Genomic DNA, 25,547 nt, shown 5'->3' on the forward strand with positions numbered 1-25,547 from the left:
AAATTTAATCTCCCAAATTCCTTGTAATTTTCGTTGTGTCAATGTAATCTAAATACCTGAGATGAGAGCGTTGTGGTTTTAGTGTGTTAGCCAAGAGTGCAGCTTGTACTGATCAAGGTGAGTTGAACAGTCCCACAGTGGATAAAAGATGAAGCCACTAAAAGCTTTCTGCACACACAATACATTATCCAGACAATGCGAGTCACATCCTAGCCAAAGGTTTGTCAAACCTCACACACTGCTAAAATAGATTAAATTTCCCACTGAATGGATCCTCTGTGTGCCTGCCACACTTTGATCAAACTCTAAAAATAGCTTTGGAATGATTGGACAGTATGGAAGGTAAGGTCTGGATTTCATTTGTTTAGTGCTGATTTTTCAACTTTGAACATTAAAAAATAAAATTAAAAACAACCATGTGATTCTTCATTTCTCACTCTCACTCTTGTCCGACAGATTAATCTCTACTTTTGACATCTACAGTATGATGATTCTGCTGCGGGGCTATAAAAAATCTTTCTGCCTGAAGGAGGGGTCTCAAACAAAAGGACTTTGAGCAGTGTAATACCTGCCGCTGCTGGCTGTAGCTCTCTCTGTACGCTTGTTAGCTGACATGTCTGGGGATGTTTCCTGAGGTCCTCCTCCTGTCCTTTCAGGGTTTAGAAGTTCATCCCTCTGATCTCCCTCAATGTGGATCAGCGGCACATCTCTGGGGCCCCTCATTCGGGGTGCACCGCTGTCACTAGTCCCGGACCCTACTCCAGTGCCAGTTTGCTCCTGGCTGGACCTAGTCCGACTACAACTTAGATGAGATTGTTTGAACCCTCTCCGTCTTTCACCAACAGGCATGTGTGGCTGTGAGAGCATCCCAGATGTGCCCCCGGCTACATCTTGCTGGGCCCCCAGAGCAGACTTGCCAATATCTACAATGTCAGCTGCCAGGCGATTGGCAAACTGCTGCACATGGGGCTGGGGATCTCCTGGAGCCTCCAGCTCAATACTGTCCTCTGAATCAGCAATGATCTTGTTCTTTCTCATCAAGGACTCAATGGAGCTCGACCAGGTCTCATGAATCAGCATATCAGTAATCTGGTCAGTCTTACCCCTTTGATAGAGGCAGGAGTCTGATTTACACAGTCCAGTTGCTGACACTGAGTTGGTGGGGAAGATGTTCAGCGTGTCTCCATGCACATTGCGGCCAAATCCATCAAAAGAGTTGGCTTTAATAGGTGAGTTGACAGTCAGTCGTGAGTCTGAGGAGCGCCGATCAGGGACAGAGGACTGTCGTATACAGAAGGGTGTTCTAGGAGAAGGAGGGAACAGGCTGTTGCTCCACTCTTTAGTCTTGGCAATGCCATACTCTTTGTTTTCCTTATCCATGTCCCGAAGCATAAACCTGTAGAACTCCTCGGTGATGCTCTCTGTGCTAGACTGTTTGGACAAGCAGGATGAGGTCCTGACATTAAGGTGACCATTTTTCTTCGAGGCAGCCTGTTGCACTGCTGCAGCCAGAATGTTGCTGGCATTTTTCCCAGCGTAGTAGTCCAGCAGAAGGTCAAAGCCCCTGCCCTCTGTCTCCATCTGGTTTACCATAAATCGTGAGAACTCATCTGTGATGCTCTCACAGCTGGACTGCTTAGATATTGAGCTACCACGGCTCAAGTTCTGACCTAACCTACTGCCAGGGCCCAGGGTGTTGGGTGTGCCTGACGGGTCTGCGTCTTCTTCAGGAATACTCTCATAACTAGATGCCTTCCCACGGCTCCACCTCTCACACTGCAACCTGCTGCGTGGCTGGCCTGTTTTGGAGGTATCCACCACATTAAGCTCAGGGCAATTCATGATCCTAGCGGTGACTTCAGAGGCAAAGAGGGCAAATGGGTCCTGCGGTTCATCTGGGTTGACAGATTCGTCCACCACTCGGTTCACAAGCCGCTCCATCAGCTCTGGCTGCTCCTCCGTCTTCCTCTTGATCTCACTGAGGCGTGGTGCCCGATGTTTCTTGGAAGCAGCATTGTTGCTCTGACCTTCTTTCCTTCTGAGGACTGTGCGGCAAGCAGGGATCAAGTAGGCTTCTGGCCCTTCAGTTGATGTCCCTTTTAGGGCACAGAACCAGGGTTGTTTCCCACTGGAGTTCTCCAGGCAGATGGCTGCTAGTTCTGTGGCCATAGACACCACTGTAGCAGCCAAATCATCAGCATAGCAAGTGATAGGTGTCCTGGACTCTGAGTCCATTCTCAAGCAGAGCAGAGAAGTGCAAGAGTTTAGGGAGGACTGGGGTGTGAGGGAGGCCTGTCGTCCCCTCTTCTCTGTGCTATAAACTGGGATTTCACTCCAAGGTTCTCTGATGGCACCACTGTTATGCTGGATCTGTTGGTAGTCAGAGAAGTCCTTGGCAGGTGAGGAGGTGGATTTAGACTGACTTTGTCTGCATGATGACTGCTGCTGTTGCTCTTTGCTGTGTGCTATGGGGCAAGATGCAATGAGATCACTTTCCTCAAGCACATATTTCTCCTTCAGCCCAGGAACCACGGTTAGTTTATCTGTGCAGTGTAGCATGCCGCTCTGGTTCTCACTATTAGTGGACTGGCTGTTGCCAACTAAGCACTGTAATTGACTGAATGGATCCTTGGCGGTAGTAAGCTCCCTATCACCCTCTTGTATTTCAAATGACCCTTGGTCACATTTAGAGATGTGACTGATTTTCTTCTGTGTCAGGCAAAGGATATCAAACAGCAAATTGTTAACACTGTCCTGCAGAAAAACCTGGAGGTTTGGTGCATCTTTTCCAGTACCCTCTAGTTCTTTTTTCTTTTTTGCTTTCTCTAAAGCATGCTTAAATAAGCTGTCTGCAACCTCATTTATTAAGTCATCCACCTCTCTTTCGTCCATGTAGGATTTCTTTGGACAAGTAATGCCATCTACTATCTTGTTATGTGTGGCTTCCAGAAGGTGGGCCACACTCCTGTAGTCTTGTGGCTGAGTCAGCACTTCAGCTGCTTCCCTGTGTAGGACCTCAGCAATGTTGGCACGAAACGCTTCAACGCTGGTACTCTCTGCCACACTGCAGTGCAGCGTGAAGGCTGTTGAGGCCTCAGCTGCAGACATCAGACCACGGGATGCTGTGTAGACTTCAGTGGAATCTGCGTCAGAATCGCAGCACTCCCCTGACTCCTCTGTTAGCTCCACAGCTGCTACAGCACCAGCTACCTGAGCCATGCCACACATGGCTGAGGAGAAGGAGTACTCTCCCCTTTCCTCTGGTTCTTGCAGCTCCTCCTCTGTGTCTTCCTCTGAGGCTGATTCCATGGCCAGCTGTTCTGTCAGCTGCGGGGTAGTAATGGTGCCAATGACACTGGCAGCACAGGCCAAAGCCACCTCTACATGTTTGGATGGGTGTCCTCCATTGTGGTGGGGAATGTGGGTCTGTGTCCCATTCTCTGGCTCCTCTCTGGCTTTGGCAATGATATCCTGGTCAGGCACATGGGACACCTGGGTCTCTGGCCATTCTACAGCCCCGTCAGAGCTGTCTGGGCTTTGAACTATAACAATCTTGGGGAGTTCAAAAGAGCAGGTGCGCTGCTGGGAAGGCTGCTTGGTCTTTGCAGGATGACTAGAGAGGGACACACTGACAGCAGCCTCAGAAACAAAGGAGGTTTCATCTTGAGAGAGGCGTATGAAGGCATCTTGCAACACCGACTCGGCCAGATTTGTGGCATAGTGACCAGCTGATTCCTTAGTGTGGAGGCTTCCTCGCCGATGCCCTTCCTTTTTCACCCCAGCATCCTCCTTGTTCTGATGATGGGCCAGCTGTCCCCTCTGACATGCAAGTCTGACACAGTGTTTCTGTGCAGCCTCTACCAAGCTCTCTGCCAGGTCACCACTCTCTGGTTCTGTGAAGAGACAGGGGAAAACAGAGAAATACAGGGAATGAAAAATGTCCACACTGATTAAAAAGCAGCTCAATCAGTTGCAAGTGCCACAGCAAGAGTAGAATATTACCCTGTTTGCTCTTCACTGGGTATTGGAGATTGTTTGTGTCTTTTTTGGACCATTAACTTTCCCCATGGACAAAATTCCAGAGAATTATTTCTATCTAACACATTGCATTAGTCACCAGGTTAACACAATGGCATTAATTATATACTTATCTGTCACTATAGACATTTTTCAGTGATTGCTACACAACTGCCTCAGTAGTGTTGCTGCAACCCCAGGGTGAAATATAGGTTTTAAATCTACTCAATATGCTGTATTAGTTTTTTTTAAACCTCATGTCTGCTCAATAAAAACAAATGGGACTAGAATAATGTTTACAATATTAAATTGTGAGTTCTAGTTGATGTCAGCAATAATGGCAGAACAATTGACATATTTTTGAACATAACCACTAATTAAAATTCTTTAGTATCTACAAAGTGTAGTAGGACTAGAATGACTTCCACTGTTATCATTCATTTGATGGACGAAGTAACAATGAGCCAGTGATGCCTCACCACTATAACCACTACTGCAACATCCACATAGAGCAGAAAACATTTATAGGTAATGATACAAATATGAACATTATATTGATTCTTTGTAGAAATGGCTGTGTTGCATCTTATTTCTGATACAGCCCTGGCAATTACAGTTATAAGGAGCTGAACAATTACTACTATCCACATGGGTGGTTATACTCAATGGACCGGGACATGTGTTGTCTGTTTCTTTAAGCTTTTAAAGATGGCCTTAAAATCTGTATTACACTAAGTTCTATGTATTTTTCAGGTGGTGCGGCCACTTCATCCTGCATGGTGTGTGGTCAAAATGCTCTCTAAGCTTTTCTATGGACAGCATGCTGATTCACGCTGCAAGTAGATGCAAATGAATCACAGGAACACTGTGATGCTGTTCAGGCCGTATCATGTTTACATGCACAGATGTGGGATGAAATTTTTTACTTTGTTGTTTTACACTGGGTCACACAAAGTTCGATGACAGGAAATGCACTTAAAGCAATTGTGATTAACATTAAATTAACATTTATATAAATTCTCAGCATGCATCAAAAGCCGATATATAAATGTAAAAATCTTTTCTTGGAACTATGACTATTCACAATATTAGTAGGATATTTATCCAGATTAACTAACATGACTTTTTAAGAATTAAAACATTGAAAAATCTATCTGTATCCTGATCTCCTTAAAATTACAAAGTGATAGACTATAATGTGACACATTTTCTTTGCATTTTTTTGTTCTTTTAAGCACACTAGTTCAACAGAACATAGTCAAGGTATTCAACAACACAGTATGTCAAAAATATTGAGAACACCATGAATCAGTTGTTTGTTGGCCTTACTTTCCAACAGTTTTCATCTGACTTTCTTGATATCCTGCCAAATAACACACAAACATGGCTGAAAATAAAACCCCTTCAGTGGAGGTAATGAGGCTCACCATTTCTGAAGCCATCATCCTCGCTGTCATCACCGAGGTGTTCTGAGGCAGTCAGGAAGTCTTCTTCTATGGACGAGATGGAGCGATTGGTATCGTCATCGACCCGTTGCCCTGCTGTTCGGCCATGCTGAAGCTGTTGCTCCTTTCCCCACTGCAGACCAATCAGGAACTTGTTGATATCAAAGATGATGCTGCTAGTTTGGGTGGAGTGTCTCTGCCCTGAACACTGAACCAGGCACACGCCCGTACTCTGCTGCTGCCCGCCCTGAATGGAACAGAATGGATGTACAGATACCTATGATGCATGCACACACAGAAACACATACATACACATTTGTCTTCCTTTTATTCAATGTCCTATTAGCTCATTGGACCAATTCATGCAAGTTTAATCGTCTGTGCAGGCTCCTCAGGCTGTGTATTGAGCCTAACAGTGGTTTTATACAATGATGTATTTGATAAGCTGCAAAAAGTCTGTGAGTGGTGTGTATGCTGTATGCTGTAGTAGTTTGTGTGTTTGTATAATTTATGTCAGTTTAAAGTTTTAGTTTCATCCATTGTTCTGTAAGTGTTATTTTCTGTTCATGTACATTCTAATGTCAGTTTTCTGTCACACATACGTCTATGCTACGGAGGATGAGAAAATGTGTTTATTGGAGTGAATGGGGGAGAAATACTAGATAAAATGAATGCAGTTCCTACTCTGGATTTTTTTTTTGTAGTACAAAATGTTCAAATCTAATCACACAAAATTGCAGTACAAAAAGACCATTTACTTTTGCCTTGCACTCCAGGCCAGTTAATTCAAAGGATGAAAATACTTGCCAGGATTTAAAGACATCACTACGAACTCACCTGAGAGAGGGAGTGTGGGTGTGTTTGGCAAGTGTCTGAGGCTTCCAGGCCACCAAGCAGTAGGATCTCATTTTCTTTCGGCTGGTGGACAGTCAGTAATTCAACGAGCTTTGGCAGGTCTGAAGACACCGATGCCAATTTCTGCAGGAGACATGCCGAGCACAGACACAATGCTGGATAATAATAATAAAAAAAGCTTTTCTTCAAGCAACTTCAAAACTGAACAAGTCAACCCTCTAACTGAGCCCATGTTTATATGTGAAATGCAATTAACAACTGTTCTGGGCTGCTGGAAAGTAGGCAGGAATGAAAACGAGATCGTGCAGGAGGGAAAGGATGAGTGCGGACGAGGATTCTGCTCACCTTGATGCTTTTGTCGTCACGATAGTCTTTTTTCTGAGGGTCAAGATTTACAAAACAGATCTGAGAGAGACAAAAAGAGAAACACAGAACATTGGAGTGACAGTGTGTACGGGAAGATTATGACACAAATGCTGAGCAGGAGTGGAGCACAAAGTGGCCCAGATGTCAGATGTGAGAGTGCTATAATGTTAAAGGATACTGCATTGCCTTTCCCATTGCAATTTCTTTGATACAAATCCTACAAACCAGACAGAAGGATAGCTTCCTTCTAAGTGGTTCACCATTTAAAAACTACAGCAGCTGCCTGTCGTGTTTGAATAACCACTATTAGGCACTGTCTCTCATTGACAGAACCCTTTCTAAGAAGACTTTGTTGTCTCTCAGGGGCTGCTAGCAGGAGGTGTAAATCAGCAGTGATTTTCTTTCTGTCTCTGTCTCTCTTTTTCCACTTTTCTCCTCCTCTGTCTCCACTCCTTCACTGTGCCTCTGTCACGCTCTCTGCCTCCTCCTCTTCGCATCTCACCCATCTCCACCTCTGGCTGCAGGTTTAATGGTGTGTGATGGAGTCCTCACGGCAGTGCTGGGAGTCTGGGACTGTCCGCTGGCTGCTGTTTGATTCTACAGCACACAGCCTCTGATCTAAGATGGCATAGCCAACTTAGTCCTGTGTGGGTTAATGGATAAAGCGCGTCACCAACAGCTTTTTAAGGAGGGGGAGGGTCGCTGCAGGGTACTGTGAGGTGATTTGGGAAAAGTGACAGTGCATGTGTCTCAGTCATTTCTATATATAACATCTAAATGCTACCATGCTTGTCATCGCTAATCAAACCAAGTCGTAATGTGAGTCACTGAGGCAGTCTCCATCTTTTCAATACCGTCTCTCTTTTACCTCTACCATCTCCATATCCGCTCTGCCTGCCGCTATCTTTCCCCCATCTCTCCTCTCTAGACCTGCGAAAAATATATATAGTTTCAAATAATCACATATCGCTGTTTGAAATAATTTCCTACTACCGGAGGTGTGCTGTTGAGATATATTTTCCATGATTTTCATATTATTTTCCATTTATCTGCGTGGTATACAAAGATTTATTCCCAGAAAGTCATGTCAAGGTACAGAAGGCACAATAAATCCAGAATCAAGGTGTATATTGTTTACTATTTCTTCCTTCAAAATCATGTCACATTGTCTGTCTGTTTTTTTGCTCCAGATCTGAAAGTGAAGCAAAACAAATGCTGCAATAAATATGTAAATATATTTTGACGAGTTTATATTTCAAAACAAGGCTGTAATTCTACTACACTTTGCATCTTTTCCTCTTTTTAGAAGACTGGATGGAAGTCTGGGTTTACTTCATTGAAGTAAAAGCTAAGATTAAGAAGGAACATTACCAGGGAACAACAAAAACGGATCGGATGAGCCAAAATGTCCTTCAACTGAAACGACAATGCGGCACATTCAGAATAGGCCAATTTCCCCCCTCACCTCCAATCTGGTATCCTCCAGTCAAACATAATATTTTCCAAACTATTAAGTCTAATGTGATGAAAATTGCTGCCTGAAAATGGAGTCAGTCAAGGATAAAATACGCAATGTCAGCTTACAATGACAGAATATTTGAAAAGGTCTTATCCTGATCAAACCAAGTGTGCGTGTTTTTTCTCCTCTGCCCTTCATGGACTACACGTGTCACCTATAATGTTTATCGGAATACCAAGAGGCCTGCTCCTTTTGTTACCTTTCTCTCATAATAACGGCAATCTACTCACTGAGGATTTGTTCATTTGCTTGTCTATTCTTCAGATCTTTCTTGTAAGAATAGCTGTTAAATGTCAATGACATCCACATAGGACCAGAGATTATCCTACACCGTTTACTGAAGCCAGAGACAATAGCTTGATTTTGCCACTTGCTGGCCCTGGTAATGGCCTTTAAATTCATCGTGCACAGTGTTTTCATGGTATTGTTTCTGTTTATTTTGTATCTGGATACAGATATATGCCCTTTATTTAAGTCGTAATGTGCTATGAACAAAGAACCACCTCGTCCCTTTGCCTCTACACTACAGCCTGCAGAGTCCTAATTTGCTATCTAAGTTTATTTCTATCCATACCACAACATATAACTAAGAGGTTTGGCACACTTGCTCAGGAGCACCTCGGCAGTGTTAAATTGAACTGATATTGGAAATCATCCCAGAAAAAGCAACGACAAACACCTCCCCCTGAATGCTAACACGCCGCCTGCAGATAACACACAGTTTGAGGAAAAGCGAGGCAAGTGATCCACGATTTTGACCTTGAGAAGGGCTGAAGCAATTTAACCCCATCAGACGGTGAGAGCCAAGAGGCAGTTGTTCTAAATTTGGGAAGCAGAGGACCATCAAGTCATCTCCTTGTCCATGTGTGAGACGAGCCCAGGGACACGCTCTGATTCAGTTTTTCACAGACATACTAAATGATACCAGCTTGCGCCAGTCTGTCTTTGGAGGGCTGACCATCTAAACAACAGTCGAGGAATATGAAGAGGGAGAGAGGAATGGAAATGCAGAGACAGAGAGGGTGAATAGTGATAGTTTGATGTGTGGATAAATTGATACCATGGAAGCATAGTGATGACTCAAGGATTTTTATATATCACACGTTTTCTTTCTTTTTTTAAGTTTAGTGAACAAAACTGCAAGAAGACTCCGGATCGGATTTTCTGTGAAATCCATTGGCTGTGACCAGCATGCACGCTCCCGAGCTTTTTGCCTGCTGATTCTGAGCCGTAAACACAGCAATAACACTGCAGCTAACGGAGTCCCCTAACACCAAAAAATGACCAGCACAACACAGACTCCAACACAAACTCCACGTAAGGATAAAAAACAACAAAACAGTTTAATGTACTGAAGCCCGTCAAGCCAAACAAGAATCAGATTGATGTCGGGTGAAAACACTGTCAACATCAGAAAGGCTTTAGTCAGGGAGAGACCTCCGCTTTGTTTTGGAACCAACAAAACTGACACAGAGTTGGCTTTTATCCTATTGGACAGGTAAACTTACATTACTGCAAAGCATGTGAAATATATTGGGATGTTGTGCTTTAATTGGCTGAAGTCAGATAACGTTAGCTTATTATTCAGTCTATTTCACTAACCGTTTCGATAATATCCAATAGATACAGATTCAGATTCATTCTTCATTGTCCACGATGGAGAAAATTTGTTTTCCCCGAGCAACCTTCAGCATGGATTATTTTCACATAATAAACATATACATATAGCTATGCTGACATTGTTGAGCCTCCGGTAAAGGTAGACAAATAGTTACTGAAAAGCCAGCTAGTGAGCTAAAGCTGACATGTCGGCTAAATGCAGTCAATCTAACAAGCATGGATTAGTTCAACCTCCAGTGGATAATGTAGCAGTAACAGTTTACCTGAGTTTCCAGAATGCTGTAGAAGCTATCTCCGGTGCTTAGGTCTCTGTGTGTCGGATTCTGCTCGCTCATGAGTTCGAGCACACATATTAGCACACACCAGGTTGCAATTTAAAACCTGCACTGCTAGTGGCTGCTGAAAACTACATCTAGCCCCTTTAAGTTGACATGCGGAACAAACAGTAGCGAACAGTTCCTTTTTAACACATCCAGCAGATACAGCCAGTTCTTGAAGTGGAAAAAAAATAGGTGCCAGTACTATCCATTCCCATACATGTCAGAAGTTGCACTCCTCAGGAGCAACTTGGGGTTAGTGTCTTGCTCAGGGACACATTGGTGGATGTGTCGCAGTGGGAACCTAGGTGTGTTACACCATGCCACTGCTCCATCACCACCCCTATGATATGAAGGGAAATAGAAATTGGCAGGTGACAATACATGATATAAAAATATAATCCAATATAATGCAGTAATGGGTAGCTTGTTTTTTTTATTGGTTTAGTTCCTTTTTTGGGCAATGCACATTTGTTTCTTCTATATTCAAATTGCATTGCATGATTTCTTATTGTAGAAAAATACCTTTCTTAAAGTAGTTTCATTTGTTGTTTAACATTTCTCATTGCAAGCTGTGCTTCAGAACATGTTTAACAAATGCTTTCAAAAAGTGGTGAGGACATTCTGATTCTGACATGTCCCCAGCGTCCCCAGTGTAAATGACACCTATGGCTGTCAACCTGTTTTTTATGCCTCGCCCCATTCTGGTTCTTATTGGTCTGTTCCTGAAAAGTGACACTGACAAGCAACTTTCTGCACACGGCTGCATGACACGAACCCGAGCTTCTCCCTCGTCTGTCTCCGCCGACAGAGATTAGCAGGGAGGAGAGAAAGGGAACAGGTGAGCCTCACATAGCTCCCAGAGAACCTGATATGGAGGGCAGCGAAGAGTACCGGTAGCTTGGGAGAAGTGCCGGTATGCAAGAAAAAAGTCCAGGTGCTCCACTGAATTCACCATCTAGTTGCTAACTTTGTCTGCTTGCTGAGCAGGTAGCATGTGGTTGTCTTGTGGAGCTTTGTTGACAAAATAACTGCCTGCTGCTGTAGCTAACAGTAAGCTGAGCGACCTCAAGGGAATTGCAGAGTTGTGGGTTCATCACAAACATACACACTGCATGCAAGGGATCCTCTTCAAATTAATGCTCCACTGTTAATATAAAAGTATTGATTATACCCACTTTAAGATTGTGGTCAGGGTTAAAAGAAAACACGACGCATGGTCCCTGTTGGCATACTCAAATAAGAATGACATCCACCCAGCCAAACATCCTCACTATGACTTTTTGCAGCAGACCCTTATAATTTAAACTGTTTAAACAAACAGCCGTTGCAGTTTTTCTGTAGAATGGTGTATCTAATTGCAGCAGAGATCTGGGTGTCTCTCCACATCATCTCGCTTCACTAGGTGCTCAGCCAATGTAAATCTAAAGCTGGGCTCAACATCAGCCCAGCCAACCAAAGTGAAACTCAAGGGGACTCTGACCACCTGTGCTGACTAGGACAAGACTGGACAGTTATAACCCTTACATGAGAGAAATCTGGAGCCAGTCTCAGAGGCAACTGGCAGCAGAGGAATAGAGCATGTTTCAGCAAAATGTTAAATCTGTGTGTCTGCAAGCGTGAAGGGCATCTTGACTTCTAAAGGAAAACAAAAACATGCAGACATTTAGGTCACCTTAGGTGTTTGTGTTCCCTTCACAATAAAATAAGGAGGTTAAACACTGCAGTTTTGTCCTTTCAATGTTATTTCTGTTTTTTATTAACTTAACTAAGTAAATTTTTGACCTTGAAAACAGTAGTTTCATAAAACAATCCCCTCAAGATCCACTTACTAGCTTAAAAGCTTTCAACCGTGTTATGTAGTTTTCATCAGCAGAGTTTGCTCAGTTGTCATGAGGATGGATCTGTCGACATGAGCCCAGTAGCTGCTATGCTGTTTTTCAACCGTAAAACAACTGAAAGCTCCTGAAAAAGCTAGTGACTGGACCTGGATTCGCGACTTTTTTGTCAAACTACTATTTCAAGAATGAACTCATACTTTCATTTGAAGCCAAACACAGACAATAAGTCCTAAACCACCTATTGAGCTCGCAGGTCCACTTATGACACCTCAACAAGCTTCATTTGCTGATGAAGACTTTGTGGATTATTAAAGTTGTAAGCTTGTACTGTTGCTGACAGACCTGACAAAGCATGACTTGATATTTTTAACAAATCAGCATCATGATGTGGTTATTTCACCATCAGTTTGATCTGTTTATTGCAACTAAATCACAACAAAATGTTTGTTTTGGGCTCATACAGCTGTAGTTCTTTCACGTAGTCGTGTTGTGTGTGAAAACTTGCGTGAGTAGTCCAGAAGTCAAACTCACGGGATGAAAGCAATGCCAGTTTAAAAATCGCGTTGTGTGTGAAACCAGCATATCTTCTCTATTTTGAGATGGCAGGAATGCACAATGTGTGTGTGTGTGTGTGTGTGTGTAGAAAACCCACATTAGACAGACAGTCTCAACAGTCTGGTTGAATAAACAACAACAAAAAAATTACCTACATTATTAACTCTGTTCTTAATTTGCATAACAATTTAGCATGTACTTTTGTCTGCTTATGCGATATACAGTAGTACTGTCGCATGTAACGGACAGGAATTAGGCTATTCAGTTGCTCACTGTCCTTGGTAAAATCATCCATTATTGATGCAGGAATGGGCTCTATCTATTTCAAGGCTACATATGATGGATTTTAACAATGTAGACTTTGGAATACCTTTAAACAACTGAATGTCAGTATTCAGCCATTTAGATTCAGGAAAATCTGTCACTTTTCTGTTCAGTTGGCATTGATCCACAGACCCAACAGTCAAATTCAGCTACAGCATTTTTGGTCATTGTTGGAGGCCCAGTGTGTACGTGATGTGTGTGTGTGTGTGTGTGTGTGTGTGTGTGTGTGTTCAAGAGTTCAATTGTCCCAACTTATTTATGCATAAAATCCCATTTGGCTCTGGACAAACAAAACTGTCAGGCAGGCAGATTTCTTTCTTTCTTTCTTTGTACTACACACACACACACACACACACACACACACACACAAATAGAGGTTATGCAGAAACATAGTTTAAATACAATATAATGTGCACAGACATGGTCAATATGGTAAACCATTACAAAAATTTCTCCTTTGTCCATCAAAGCTTCATTCCTACTCAGCATTCCTCCCTCACTGCTCACTACACTGATCCTCCCACACACAGCTGCTGCTCTTGGTCCTTCTGTCTCCCTTTTTTCGACTTTAACTGTGGCTTATTTTTTGCTCTTTTGCCTGACTTGAAACGCAGGAGTACTTTTGTTATACTGCACATGTAGTCCTTCATGCTCTGGATGCTTGATGTTTTGTGTGTGGCGTTTCTTCCCAAAAGCAACGATAAAATATGGTTACTCGAAAGAAATAGGCAAACAAATTATAAGTGTGTACTCCCCATAGCCCCTGTGAAGCTGGACTGGTGCTGAATGGAAAGTGTTCCTAATGCTGCCACAAATGCGGGTTCATTCTTACTCATGAGGTCACAGAACTAAACATAGCTCCCTTTAAGTGTTGGCAACTTCAGTTATAATCCATTTTAAACTGAATTTAATTCAAATGAAGTTTAGGGGGAAACAACATTAAGGCTCAGTGACTCTGCCATAATAATGTTGTGATGCGACCCACAAGCTACACAGTGTTGGTCTAGAGACCAGACAGGCATGCTTATCTCACATACTGGTGACTATAAACAGCCTTATTTTGTGTTCATTAATTTTAAGTACTTGCTGATAAAATACATCAGCTGTCTGCAAAGCATAACAGGAAGCACCATATGATGAAATTCCACTTGCTACACAGTGATGTTGTCCAGGCTTTATACTTCTGACTGAGCTGCTTTCCTATTTATCTGGTATTTTGCTTCAAGTATTTTGCCACTAAAGGTATATTTTAAAAATTGTCGGATGCACCATCCATGTATACAGATGTGAACAGTTTGTAGTTGATTAACAGCTGTGCCTTTCTACCGCTGAAAGAAACAGGATATATGCAGTATTATGAATGGTGAATATCAAACACGCACACGCACACATACAGTTGCTAAGCTTGGAGCCCCAAGCTATAGAGAACATCAAGATGCTAATGCTGTCCTGGTTCTTCTCACAACATGAAAAATATGGATGTGTTATGGAATATATTTATTCCATAACACATGTGGGTCGACAAATGTATTTCCATCCATTGTCAACCACTTATCCTGCGTACAGAGTCACGGCTGGAGCCAATCCCAGCTGACATTGGGCACAAGGCGGGGTACACCCTGGACAGGTTGCCAGTCCATCACAGGGCCACACATAGACAAACAACCACTCTCACACACAGACAACTTAAGGTCTAGTCTGCATGTCTTTGAATGGTGGAGGAAGCCAGAGCACCCGGGAGAACATGCAAACTCCACGCAGAAAGGCCGGGGAACCGGGGTTTGAACCCATGACCTTCTTGCTGTGAGGCGACAGACCTAACCACTGCACCACGTGCCACCTGTATACATTGCCCAAGGATCAATTTATCAATAAATATGGACTAAAACGGCTCATACAAAAAAACAAAAAACTCTAAAGGACCATTATGAAAAGCGGCAGCTTGTAAATAGAACCATGGTAGTTGATGCAGTTGATGCTGAGTAGTGTCTTTTGTCTTTTTTTACTACTAAATGTTTTCATCACAATAGATAAATACAGCAAGCAATCATCAGCAGGGTGAACAGTATAGAATATGGAATGATGTCAAGCATGCAACTGATAGTAGCAGTAGCAGAAATACTACAGTAGTAGTATTAGCAGGCTAACGTGTGTTCAAACAGCTCTTAGCCACCACCTTGTGTGTCAGAGTTGAGAATGCATATTTTGAATATATTGAAGGGAGCGTGTTTAAGCCAAAATGAGGTGTTACATTGCTCTTTCCATCTGTGACTGGATTTGACTTCAACACCCTCCAACGGTTCTCTGATCCACTCCATCGCTGTGATCCATAAAATGACACATCGCCATAGTAGGCTGACCTACAAAAGAGAGCTACAGGCTATTCTCTCTTCACCTGAACCGTATTGTATCTGAGCTATATGATTAGCTAAAACTGCCCCATCAATAGTCACTTTAGCCTATAGTGCACAAATAGCTAACCTGCAAGCAAGACTGGAATACCAACCAGGCAAAGCAGGCAAAACCGCTGAGGCCCCAGACTTTCAGGGTCCTCAAAGGCCCCAGTTTCATTGTTTGGTAATTAGTGAATAGTTGCAAACTTGTTTGATCAAATGCACCAAATGCTGGATGCACTTTTGACCAGGTGGTTAAGACGCATACCATAAAAATCCAATGTGTATCTGGTTCCATTCCAGCTGGGGACCCTTAGCCCATGCCTTACTCCTCCTCACCCCATCCTTTCAAAAAAATTTAATACAAACTGATATTGAAAGGTGTCAAGTTCTAGTTCTTCTTCTAGATCTTTATATCCGTTGATAGTATGCTGACATTGTGCATATATATTCCCATATACATTTCTGTATTTTTTCATAATGTCTAAAGTAAAAGACGAAATAGGAGAGGTTTAGATTTAGAAGAAAAAGGATGGTTTGTCTTCCTGCTTGGATCCTGCTGTAAGTCAGCGCTCCAGCCGCGGCTGATGGCATATTTATTCTGTTCTCCCTCTCTCTGGGCCTGGAAGGGACAGGTCAGGACACAACACACTATCCGAGTGTGAAGTGTTTGAATCTGGTGATGAATGGATTGCTCTCCTCCGGGGACTAGGACTTCAAAGCAGGAAGACAGATACCCAGAGGAATAGACTATGCTTTTTCTGCATTTGAAAAATGTATTCTTATAAAACAAGTTTAATTCTAGACAGAAGGAATATCATACCGTGTATGCTGACTTTTTCTCTTATTTGATTTTCAAAATACAGCACATGCACATTTCTATTGCTAGATTGTTTCTTTTATCTATCCAGAACTGTGTCACCGTGTTTTATCTTAAATTGTATTCTCACATAAGTTAAATATGCAGATAAATAAAAGGAAATACATTCAAGATTAGGCAACTATCTTCCTCACAAATAAAGAAATATAAAAAGGCGCCGTCTTCCTGTTCAAAATGCTCACCCTGTCAAATCTCTCAGTGGTGTGATGAAATTCAGTGTGACTATCACAGCAACATGACACTTCTCTGTGACTTCATGCATTAAAACATGAGTGAGTGATCAAAGGTGACAACATGATGCAGCCAGAGGTGGGTGATGGAGCGAAACGCAGAAAAACCAAAGCTTTTATGTTTTATTTAGCTCACAGTTTTTGGCCTTCTGCGCTCACTGTTTTGGACTATTCCTGTTCCTGAATACGTAAACACTGAATTTTCTACTCTCAAACAAACATTTTTTGGAAAAATAAACTGTGTGGACTTATGTGGGTTGATTTGGATATTGAGGTTCATCAAAAATAGATCTATAGTATGCTGTTTTTAACCTTAAATCCCACCAGACTCCATTAAATAGTATAATCGCTTTAGTCAATTAAAGCCAAAAAAAAAAGGCCAAGCCAACTTTCTACTGACTACTGACTGTTTTGTGGCTAATTCTCTCATTCTAATTGGATCAGCATTCATTGTCTCACCCTCTTCTCTTTTACCTTCTTGTCCCGCCATTTTTTTTTCTGCCTCTCTTTACAGTTCAGGCCAAGACGGGAGAATTTATTTCTCACACAGTGTCATCAATCGTATTCTGCTGTTTGATTGATTGGCCCATGTACAACCACCAGCCAAATGGAGGATTGAGAATCATAGGAGCAATCTGTCACGTCAAAAGTCTGAGGGCGACGCTGCGGGAGGACGGGCCGCATCTGTTCGCACTCGCACTAAAAGTTCCCTTCTGATTCATAGAAAACAGACACAAGGTAAAGAAAACAAACGACCATTGTCTCGTTTAAACAAAAGCCGTGAAGATGAAGCTGCTTTGTTTTTACACAATGAAGATAAAACTGTCCCCATAATTCCAAACTCAGGTATAAGCTCGATGAGAAGCGGCCTGCTCTGCAGAGACAATGACAGCACAAATGATGTCTTTGTTTTCGAGTTGGCACAAAATTCATTTCAAGTAAAAAATGATATGGAGGAAAAGAGTTACAGAGCAATGTATACATCTTCTTCACAGGGCTGTATCTAACAATCAGCAGGGAATGTCAGGCTGGTGTACAGACCCTTCGCTCTTCACTAATCTTTAATGAAAGCATACTTTATTGCCAAAACTTGTACAGGTATATACTGGGAGCTGTATCAAATACAACTCCCAGGACAGCTATATACTGTACGGCCCCACGCTGTCCTGTATATATACCCAGTACAGTATATATACAGCTATATACTGGGAGCTGTATCAAATATAAAACCATTCAGAAAAGATCTGATAAAACTCACACACTGTTACGCGCTGTGTACATCTTGTCCTAGATTATACAGCTGGTGTCTGGGGGTTTCAGAAACATTCAATTCAGCATGCGGCTGCTCACACTTACGAAGTGCGATGTGAGTGTGTTAGAACAGTGCTCTTTGCTTAATTGCTGCTATTCCTGTTACCTTGGTAATGGTGATCAAATACTTGAGGCATGTTTCGGGAGGAGAATGGAGGGGAAAAATACTTTGTGTGTTACATTCATTGTGCATATGATGGGCCAGCTACAGTCCATGATGGGGGAATTAAAAGTAAAAAGTAACTTTTGGTGACAAACTGCAGGACGGTTTGATTGGCATCCTTTGGATAAGGCTTGAAACCCCTGCTATGGTCATTTGATTTTAATTCATGATGTTGACATCCAATTAAAACATTAACCGTGCTATGAACTGAAAGACCTATAAGAAGTAGCATTAAAACAAGACTAATAGTCTGCTCTGTGAGGCTGTGATTAGTGAGGAGTAGGCTGTGGCTCAAACTGACAGTGCTGAGGTATAATTTCAGAAAACTCAAAGAAATGGCAAAGAGGGAAGCAAACTGCAGGAGATATTCTGCAGCTAAAGGTGAGAAAACTGTTTTTTTTTACCCCTGAGGAAGTTCAGACTTATTATTAGGCTATCACTGAAGTGGGGGTGACTATGTCATTCCTTTTGAGAAATCACATTTCAGATGGTTTTATAAGACAGAACAGATCGCGTATTTCAGGTACTTTCTTTAATGAGGCCCAGCTCCAGGAAAAAAAGTCCTGGGCTTGATACAGAGCTGTTTTATTTACAGGGTTGTTGCAGTTTATATACATCCATGCCTGTTGTAAACTTTAAATGATACACTTTAAGGATCAAATGTCTTTTGTCCCTCCAAACTGAAGAATGCCTTTGAGCCACTGATAGATGTAAATCCTAAATGCAATTCATGCTTAACTTGCAATTTCAAATGAACGAGTGATCAAAGGTGACACATCAGAACTGGGTGACAGAAAGGATTAAGCATGTGCGTCCTCTTCAGGCCTCTCTCTTTTTTGCTTTCTCTCTTGATGTCTTTTCTAAAGTAAACAACACTGTCCTTAGTAATCCAAACATGTACTGTGTCCAGAATATCCTCGCTAAACTTAAATTCTACAAAAAAATATTTGTATTGACAACTATCATCTTTTTAAAATTTCTAATGCAATGTCTCATGTTTTTAAAAGCCAATTATAGCATGTTACTGTATCTTCAGCGTTGTGTCATTCGCCACTACTCACTGTAACTGTGATACACGACAACATCAAAAGAATGAAAATGTAAAATGATGCTGTAAGCTTATGTAGTTTTGGCAAATTGTGTAGATCGGTCTTCATAAATACAAAAACACCATGATTGAAAACTATATATAGTAAGGTAATGTTCACAGAAACAGGCTTACAGCCAACATCTCAGTAGTTACAATCATGAAATCTGATTACAGGATGAAAAGAGTCTGCCTCTCCATGTCAGCTCAAACAACAAGCATAATTTTGTCATGGTGCGTGAAGATTCCAATTTCTGCTAAATCTATCCCAGTGTGCGCCCAACGGTAAGCAAAGAGAGCCTGAAAATGGCTCATTAACAACCACATAATATGTACCAAAAAACAAACAAATGTGTACAGATGTGTGTAGTTTTACTGTTGTCAGCCAAACCCAAAATCAGTGACATTAACTTATGTTCGCTTATAAGATCATGTGAAGTTGACTTGACTGGACTGACGCTGTTGTGCTGACAAAGTACAGCAGACCCAGGATTGAAGTCCAGCAAGAGTGTCGTTCTTCTAATCCAAGGAGAGAGTCAAACTAAAACAGAAATCCTTGAGAGTTTGTGTTACAGCAGATAGCGTTTTGTTTTGTTTTTCAGTCACAGAGTGTGATCAAATCAACACAACAGAGATGCAGTTCCTCTACAAAATCATCCCCCTTTAATAAATTGTCTGTGGAGACTAAATTGAGCTTTTAACCATCTTTCAGCAGAATGAAATTGCATAGTTAATAACATCTACTCAAAGAAATTCTTCTGGTGTATTTCAAGCAGCAGAGAAATGATTATGAGAAATTATGTTTCATTTGTAGATGCCAAAATAAATGCAATTTTCCAACTCCTTTACAAGAATGCAACATACAAGTCAAAGCCAAAGCCTTTCATTTCATTCACAGAACTGGCAACAAGATGTCTCTCAGCAAATAACACAAAATTCATCAGCAAAGCCTGACAACACCAGAAGGTAACATTGTTTATGGATTCATTCATGAATAGGTAAAGTTTAAGCAAGGCACTTTTTCACACCAGTTCTGGTATGAAGACCACTTCATACCAGGCTGAAAACCAGTGACTCACTGTCCTCTTTGGATGAGAAGTTTCACATGTATCACAGCTATTCAGGTATATTTATGCATATCATAAACTGCACCTCTCCCAGTAACTCATTGCATGAGCTGTTTATGCACATGAAGCATGGTTATAAAAGGCTGCACTTCTTTTAGAGCAAATATTATCACAAATCTCAACAAATCTTCAGTTTCTTGGACATCTCACATGTGCAAGGCTAGCTGGGTAATCTGTTTCTAGCACAGTATTCTCACTCATAACAAATCTCTTAACAGGAAACATTGCATGATAATGGAGGGGAATTATAACGCCATTGTTAGATTTTAAAATAAATATTTCTAAGGGAAAGGTAAAAGAAAACAATATCTTACAGTTGCACTACTTAGTAATGCAAGTACATGCCTTGCATTAGCCTAAATTGTCCATTTTCTCAACACACAGGAAATGACACATCAAGCCTGTCTACTAGAACTGTCTACTAAACACCAGCAAGTGAGCACCAGCAACCTGCTGCTGCTGCTGCAAAAAGAAAAAAAATAACATTTCATTCACTCAAACCATTACCTCGCTGTTATTTGAGGCCCACAAACATGACTCCCACAGCTTTGAAAACTCTACTCCAGAGATGACTTCGTCCATCTTTGTTGCCAACGGCTGTGCGCATGTTTCATCATCCACAGCATGCTACTCACCATGGCGCAGCTGCCCTCTGCGTCGTCGTCCAGCAGGCCCAGTCTGCACAGAGCTTTCTCATTCCTAAGCCAGTACTCCGATGAGTCCAGCACACTGTTGCTGCACAGCACCTGCAGCACACAGATAAACCATGCTCAGGTACAGCGGCACTGAAATCACACCACACAGAGGCACACATGGAGAGTACGACACACACACCGTCTGAGTCGTCACACATTCACTTTCATCTGCCTGCCTCTGTGTTTCCCCCTCTGGTTGTTGGGATCAATTGACCTTTTCTCCAGGAACTTTATAAGTGTCTGCGGCACAGGATCAATAATCTATCAGCTAACCACACACACAGTATACAACACTTATTCTTACTCCCCTGGAGGGAAGTTTTAATGAAGCATTTAGGATGAAAACTACAGTCATAGAGTTGCCTTTGTCAATGACAGACAAGTGTCTTTGTCCTACTGACATACTCATTTGTCATAAACTACTGACTTTGCAGTTTTAATAACCACTCAATTACAATACTAATATGTTTCTAAGGGTGAAATTAAAGATTTCCTTGATGCTTATCACAGAGCAGGGGTTTGACCATAATGGTATATTTACATACAAAATTTAAAAAAACCCTGTAGATAACCCATTAAAATCACATGCTATAAATAAAATCATTCTTATGCAATTACTTTGACATATGACGGATATTACGTGTGTTGTTCACTCTCTATTTTTGGTAACAAATCTTGCCCCCTCATGCTTGCACCCCCAGGAATAGGCCATCTGTGCATGGTCCTCGGCCAAGTAAAGGTGACGTAGACTCTCCTAATCTCACTGAGCGTGATCATATCAACGGCTGCTGGCACAGGTCAGCGGAGCACGAGGCCAAATTATAAGAAGGACCTCACCTTGCTTGTCTACAGGACACACGAGTGGTAGCCAGTTAAGATCATGAGCGTTAGGCTAATTAGGAACACACACCATACACATTCAGTGAGGGACACACACACACACACTTTAAAAAGGAAATTCAATCTAGCCTCCACCTCGGCCCACTGATCTGTACTATTTCCCCTCCTGTCTCTCTGGTGCTGGGAGATGATAAATCTACTGGGCTGACCCGAGGGCCTGGCTGTTCCTCTTATTGCACAACCCCTGGGTGTCACAGGCACCCCAGAGGAGGAAATGAAAATCTCATCCACAGCTGGAAACACACAAAGAGATACACTAGCGGGGAAACTGATATGATGGACAGGTGCGCAGGCACAAAAAGGGAGAAAAAGAACAGAAAAAGAAGCGGTCATGCAGCAGACAGAGGGACACAAAGGTAGACAGATGAACACTTCCATCCCAACACAAACACAAAGAGACACAGCTCCATTTTACCTTCTTGCAGGCACTGATGGACGAGGCCACGGTGCTTTCTGTGCTGCCTCCCTCCACCTCGACAGACTCTGAGCCTTCAAACATGGCAGACGACTGGAAGTTACTGCAAGCCAGAAAGGGCACAGAGTTGACTTAGTCAGAGCAACTTCTTGTCAAACACTCAACACCACCCTTTTTAAAAAATGTCTGGGACCAGTATGGGTTATCAGGTTATAACCCATACTGATACTGACAGGTTATATCCTCTCTGTCTGGAGCAGCCCCATTGCCTGTCCATGTGTTCACACTGTACAGCTGTGCTACTCTTCCAATGAATTAACCAGACAGCTAATGTCAGACAGGAGATTAATTTCAATATTCTGAGCTGAATACTTAATTCCTTCACCTAGGTCATTTCCAGGGCAGCATGACAGGGTCAGGGCAGCTTCTGATGCCCCTGTTTGCACTTAAAAAAACATCTCCCATTATTTATTGAAGAGTGTGAAGAGTTGTAGGTGGATGTCGAGACCTTTTTAGCGCAATATAATTTATAAGAAACCACTGTACCACCCATTAGTGAGCTGCAGAAGGCTATCAGTGTTTAAGAGACCATTGCAATGTCTGTATGAGAAGATGTCACACAAATACTGTATGCAGCCATGCATTTTCAAATTCATGGCCACGTTGCCAAATCATGAAATTTGGCAGCAATGGTGACAGAGAGAATTACAGCAGGACAAACAGGGAAACACAGCATGTGACCTTCATCTGGTGCATAAGGCAAAATTATTCAGCAATCTGGTGATGGTAATGTCAACGTGCCTCAACACAACATGGAAAACTCAAAAATCCCAGGAAGGCGTCATTATCCTCCGTGCATGCTTTCGCTAAGATAAGCCAAATCGAAGCTTATCTGGAATGGCATTAATGAGGATCAATTTGGAAAATAAAGAGGCTGGGGATGCATACTTAAATAGGAGCAGCTGTTTTTTCCTGTAATCCACATATTTCAAAGTGAATTAAAAGCATTTGATTTTGGAAGCCCCAAAGGGAACACACACAACTCTGTCTATTTGCAGTTAATGAACATGCCTGATGTAAATAATTGTGTCACTTCACTGCAAATGGCTGGACACAGAGAGGAGGGGGAAAAAAGATGATGTAGTGGGGATAAGTGAATATGATGTGCTTTAAATAGGCTATATCTGGGAGGCACACATCAAAACACCCATCTAACACACACACACACACACATACACACAGTGGCACTGATTCTGCAGTGAAAATGTTGGATGCATGCAGAAAATTGGAAGTGATCTACACTGTATAAAAAAATGGAAGTGAAAAGCACTGGGAAAAGACCACAGGCTGGTGTTCATGCAAATATTGATTGATTTGAGCAGAAAATTGAAGAGCAGCGGGATGGATTTATCATGCACGACCTTATTTTCTAATCTTTGTGCTTAACGACCTTTTCATCACGACACGGTGGTGATTGACAGGTTAGTGCGCTCTCGTGCTCCCGGGGCCCCACAATTAATCCCTAAAAAATGTCTGGATTTCAAGGACAGACCCCGGTCCACTGTTGTGATTTATGGTGGAAGCTCGGGTGGTTCTAGGATTTCGCCAACTGGCCAGTTTATATGGTGCACAAACAGGCAACTTTTGGAGGTAGCCTTCACATTTTATTGCTTTGGAAAGCGTTCAACTGCACAAAAAAAATCTATGTGGTAAGTTTAGATCCTGAAGACTGCTGGAAAGCTTTGATTTTATCTCTAATTCTGACAATTGCCCGGGATGAAAAACAGACAGAGGACTAAAGCTTATTCAAAAACATATTAAGAGTGACAATTGAACAATTAAATGTTAAAATTGCCACGCATTCAGAAACATCTTGTTTACAGCCCAAACACGGACAGTCAACTGTGAAAGCAGCTTTGCTGCAACACTCTGCGTTGATTTTGGTGAGCTTGTTCAACACTAAACACAAACAGACTCACTTTGCACACTTAAAAACAAAATCTCTATGCTCTCATTACATACAACATGAAAGAGATGGCGCATTGGCACCTCACACTCACTTCATCCCTGTGCTTTTGTAAAAAAAATAAATAAAAAAGGGTGCTATATCACCATACTTTAAATACTGAAGGACCAGATGCAACAAAAACACCATAAAGTAGACATAGCCTATAATTGAACTGATAGACATTATGTTTATTTCGTTTGGGAGTAAGCTCATCGACATTCTTTTTCATCCCGGGATAATAAGCAGTCTCTTACCTCGGCATTTTCAGAAGGCACTTTGCGCCTGCCATTGTGTCAAAAATAGTCAAACTGTCGTCAGTCGGTGTGTTTATTTCCTCTGTGTGGGCAGGGGCACAGGGAGAGGTAGCCTACAGCGGAGCGCCTCGACGCGTAGTCCCCGGGACACTCTCTGGTCCAGATGCGCATCCCCGAACGAGCACTGAAGGAATCCCAGACTGTTTCACCGTGACTGGAGGAGGACTGTGATGAACTGAGCCCGCGGTATCAGCAGCGTCTGTCCGCCAAGTGCTGAGTGCACGCGCAGGAGCCCCGTGTGTATCAAACGTACTGAGCACGACGCAGGCAAGGGCATCGATATGGGCAGTGCGCGCGCGTGTGTAAAAACAGAAGTACGCGCACACGTACGTAGTTGTTTACCACTTGCAGTAGCCTATGTGTTTGTTAAGACTGCCTGAAGGCAGCCTACTTGATTGATCACTGAATGCTGACAATCACGTATGTTATATTGTAAATGTAGGCTATAAGCTCCAATGGAGAAAGTAGCACTAACAGCACAGGAGACAACAGTAGTGGAATAGGGAATTAAAATACATCTTCATCACAACCGAAACTAATGATTGTTCTTGGATCTATACAGAGGAGAGGAAACAGACCTCTCTCCTGTGTCAGCCCTCTGCATAACTTTGAGCTGCATGTGAATTTCACTTCCCCTGTTGTTCAGACAGGTGCTCTATACCTCTGTTGCAATAGATTCTGTGGTTGACCTGCCCTTTCCCCACAACAAGCAAACAGATACCAATATCCATGCTAACGTTTCAAGAGCTTATTCTTTCAGCAAAGCAAATTCAGACCTGCCTGCTCTACTGTATATGTGTGACTGAGCTTTAGGGGATGAACTTTCTCTGAGCAGTCTCCATGGAAATATCAACGTCTTCTGTGCATCTTCTTTGGTATAATTACAGTGAGTGGATTAAAATATTCAGTCCCATCGTCCTGTGGTAACTGTCTGTAGAGTGACAGTGATAGACATTGTAATACACTGGAACACGATCATGTTGTCCACAGAGCTTGGTACTGGATTCTTGAGGTACATACCAATCAGATAATGATATATCAGCCGATATATATTCTATGGTGTCATTGATTCAGTAATTTCTTATTACTTACCAGCTGACATACACACATATATGATATAGCTGTGCTAAAACCAAATAAAAAATTACAAAATTATGCTTTATAT

General features: G+C 42.2%; 1 protein-coding gene across 2 annotated transcripts in view; it reads right to left on the minus strand.

The window, feature by feature from the left end:
- The window catches only part of LOC123986159 (SPHK1 interactor, AKAP domain containing), a 30,607-nt gene extending 6,006 nt beyond the window's left edge, over positions 1 to 24,601 (minus strand). For both annotated transcript variants that reach the window (XM_046074265.1, XM_046074264.1), the window contains exons 1-7: positions 24,323 to 24,601; positions 22,061 to 22,163; positions 20,686 to 20,796; positions 6,663 to 6,722; positions 6,300 to 6,440; positions 5,445 to 5,709; positions 569 to 3,893 (exon numbers count right to left, since the gene is read on the minus strand). In XM_046074265.1, coding sequence (XP_045930221.1) covers positions 569 to 3,893; positions 5,445 to 5,709; positions 6,300 to 6,440; positions 6,663 to 6,722; positions 20,686 to 20,796; positions 22,061 to 22,163; positions 24,323 to 24,357 — 4,040 coding nt within the window. In that variant the 5' untranslated portion in view covers positions 24,358 to 24,601. The remainder of the gene's footprint in view (positions 1 to 568; positions 3,894 to 5,444; positions 5,710 to 6,299; positions 6,441 to 6,662; positions 6,723 to 20,685; positions 20,797 to 22,060; positions 22,164 to 24,322) is intronic.
- Positions 24,602 to 25,547: the final 946 nt, after the last annotated feature.

This window comes from Micropterus dolomieu, linkage group LG17, assembly GCF_021292245.1.
Source record: "Micropterus dolomieu isolate WLL.071019.BEF.003 ecotype Adirondacks linkage group LG17, ASM2129224v1, whole genome shotgun sequence".
Classification (NCBI taxonomy): Eukaryota; Metazoa; Chordata; class Actinopteri; order Centrarchiformes; family Centrarchidae; genus Micropterus; species Micropterus dolomieu.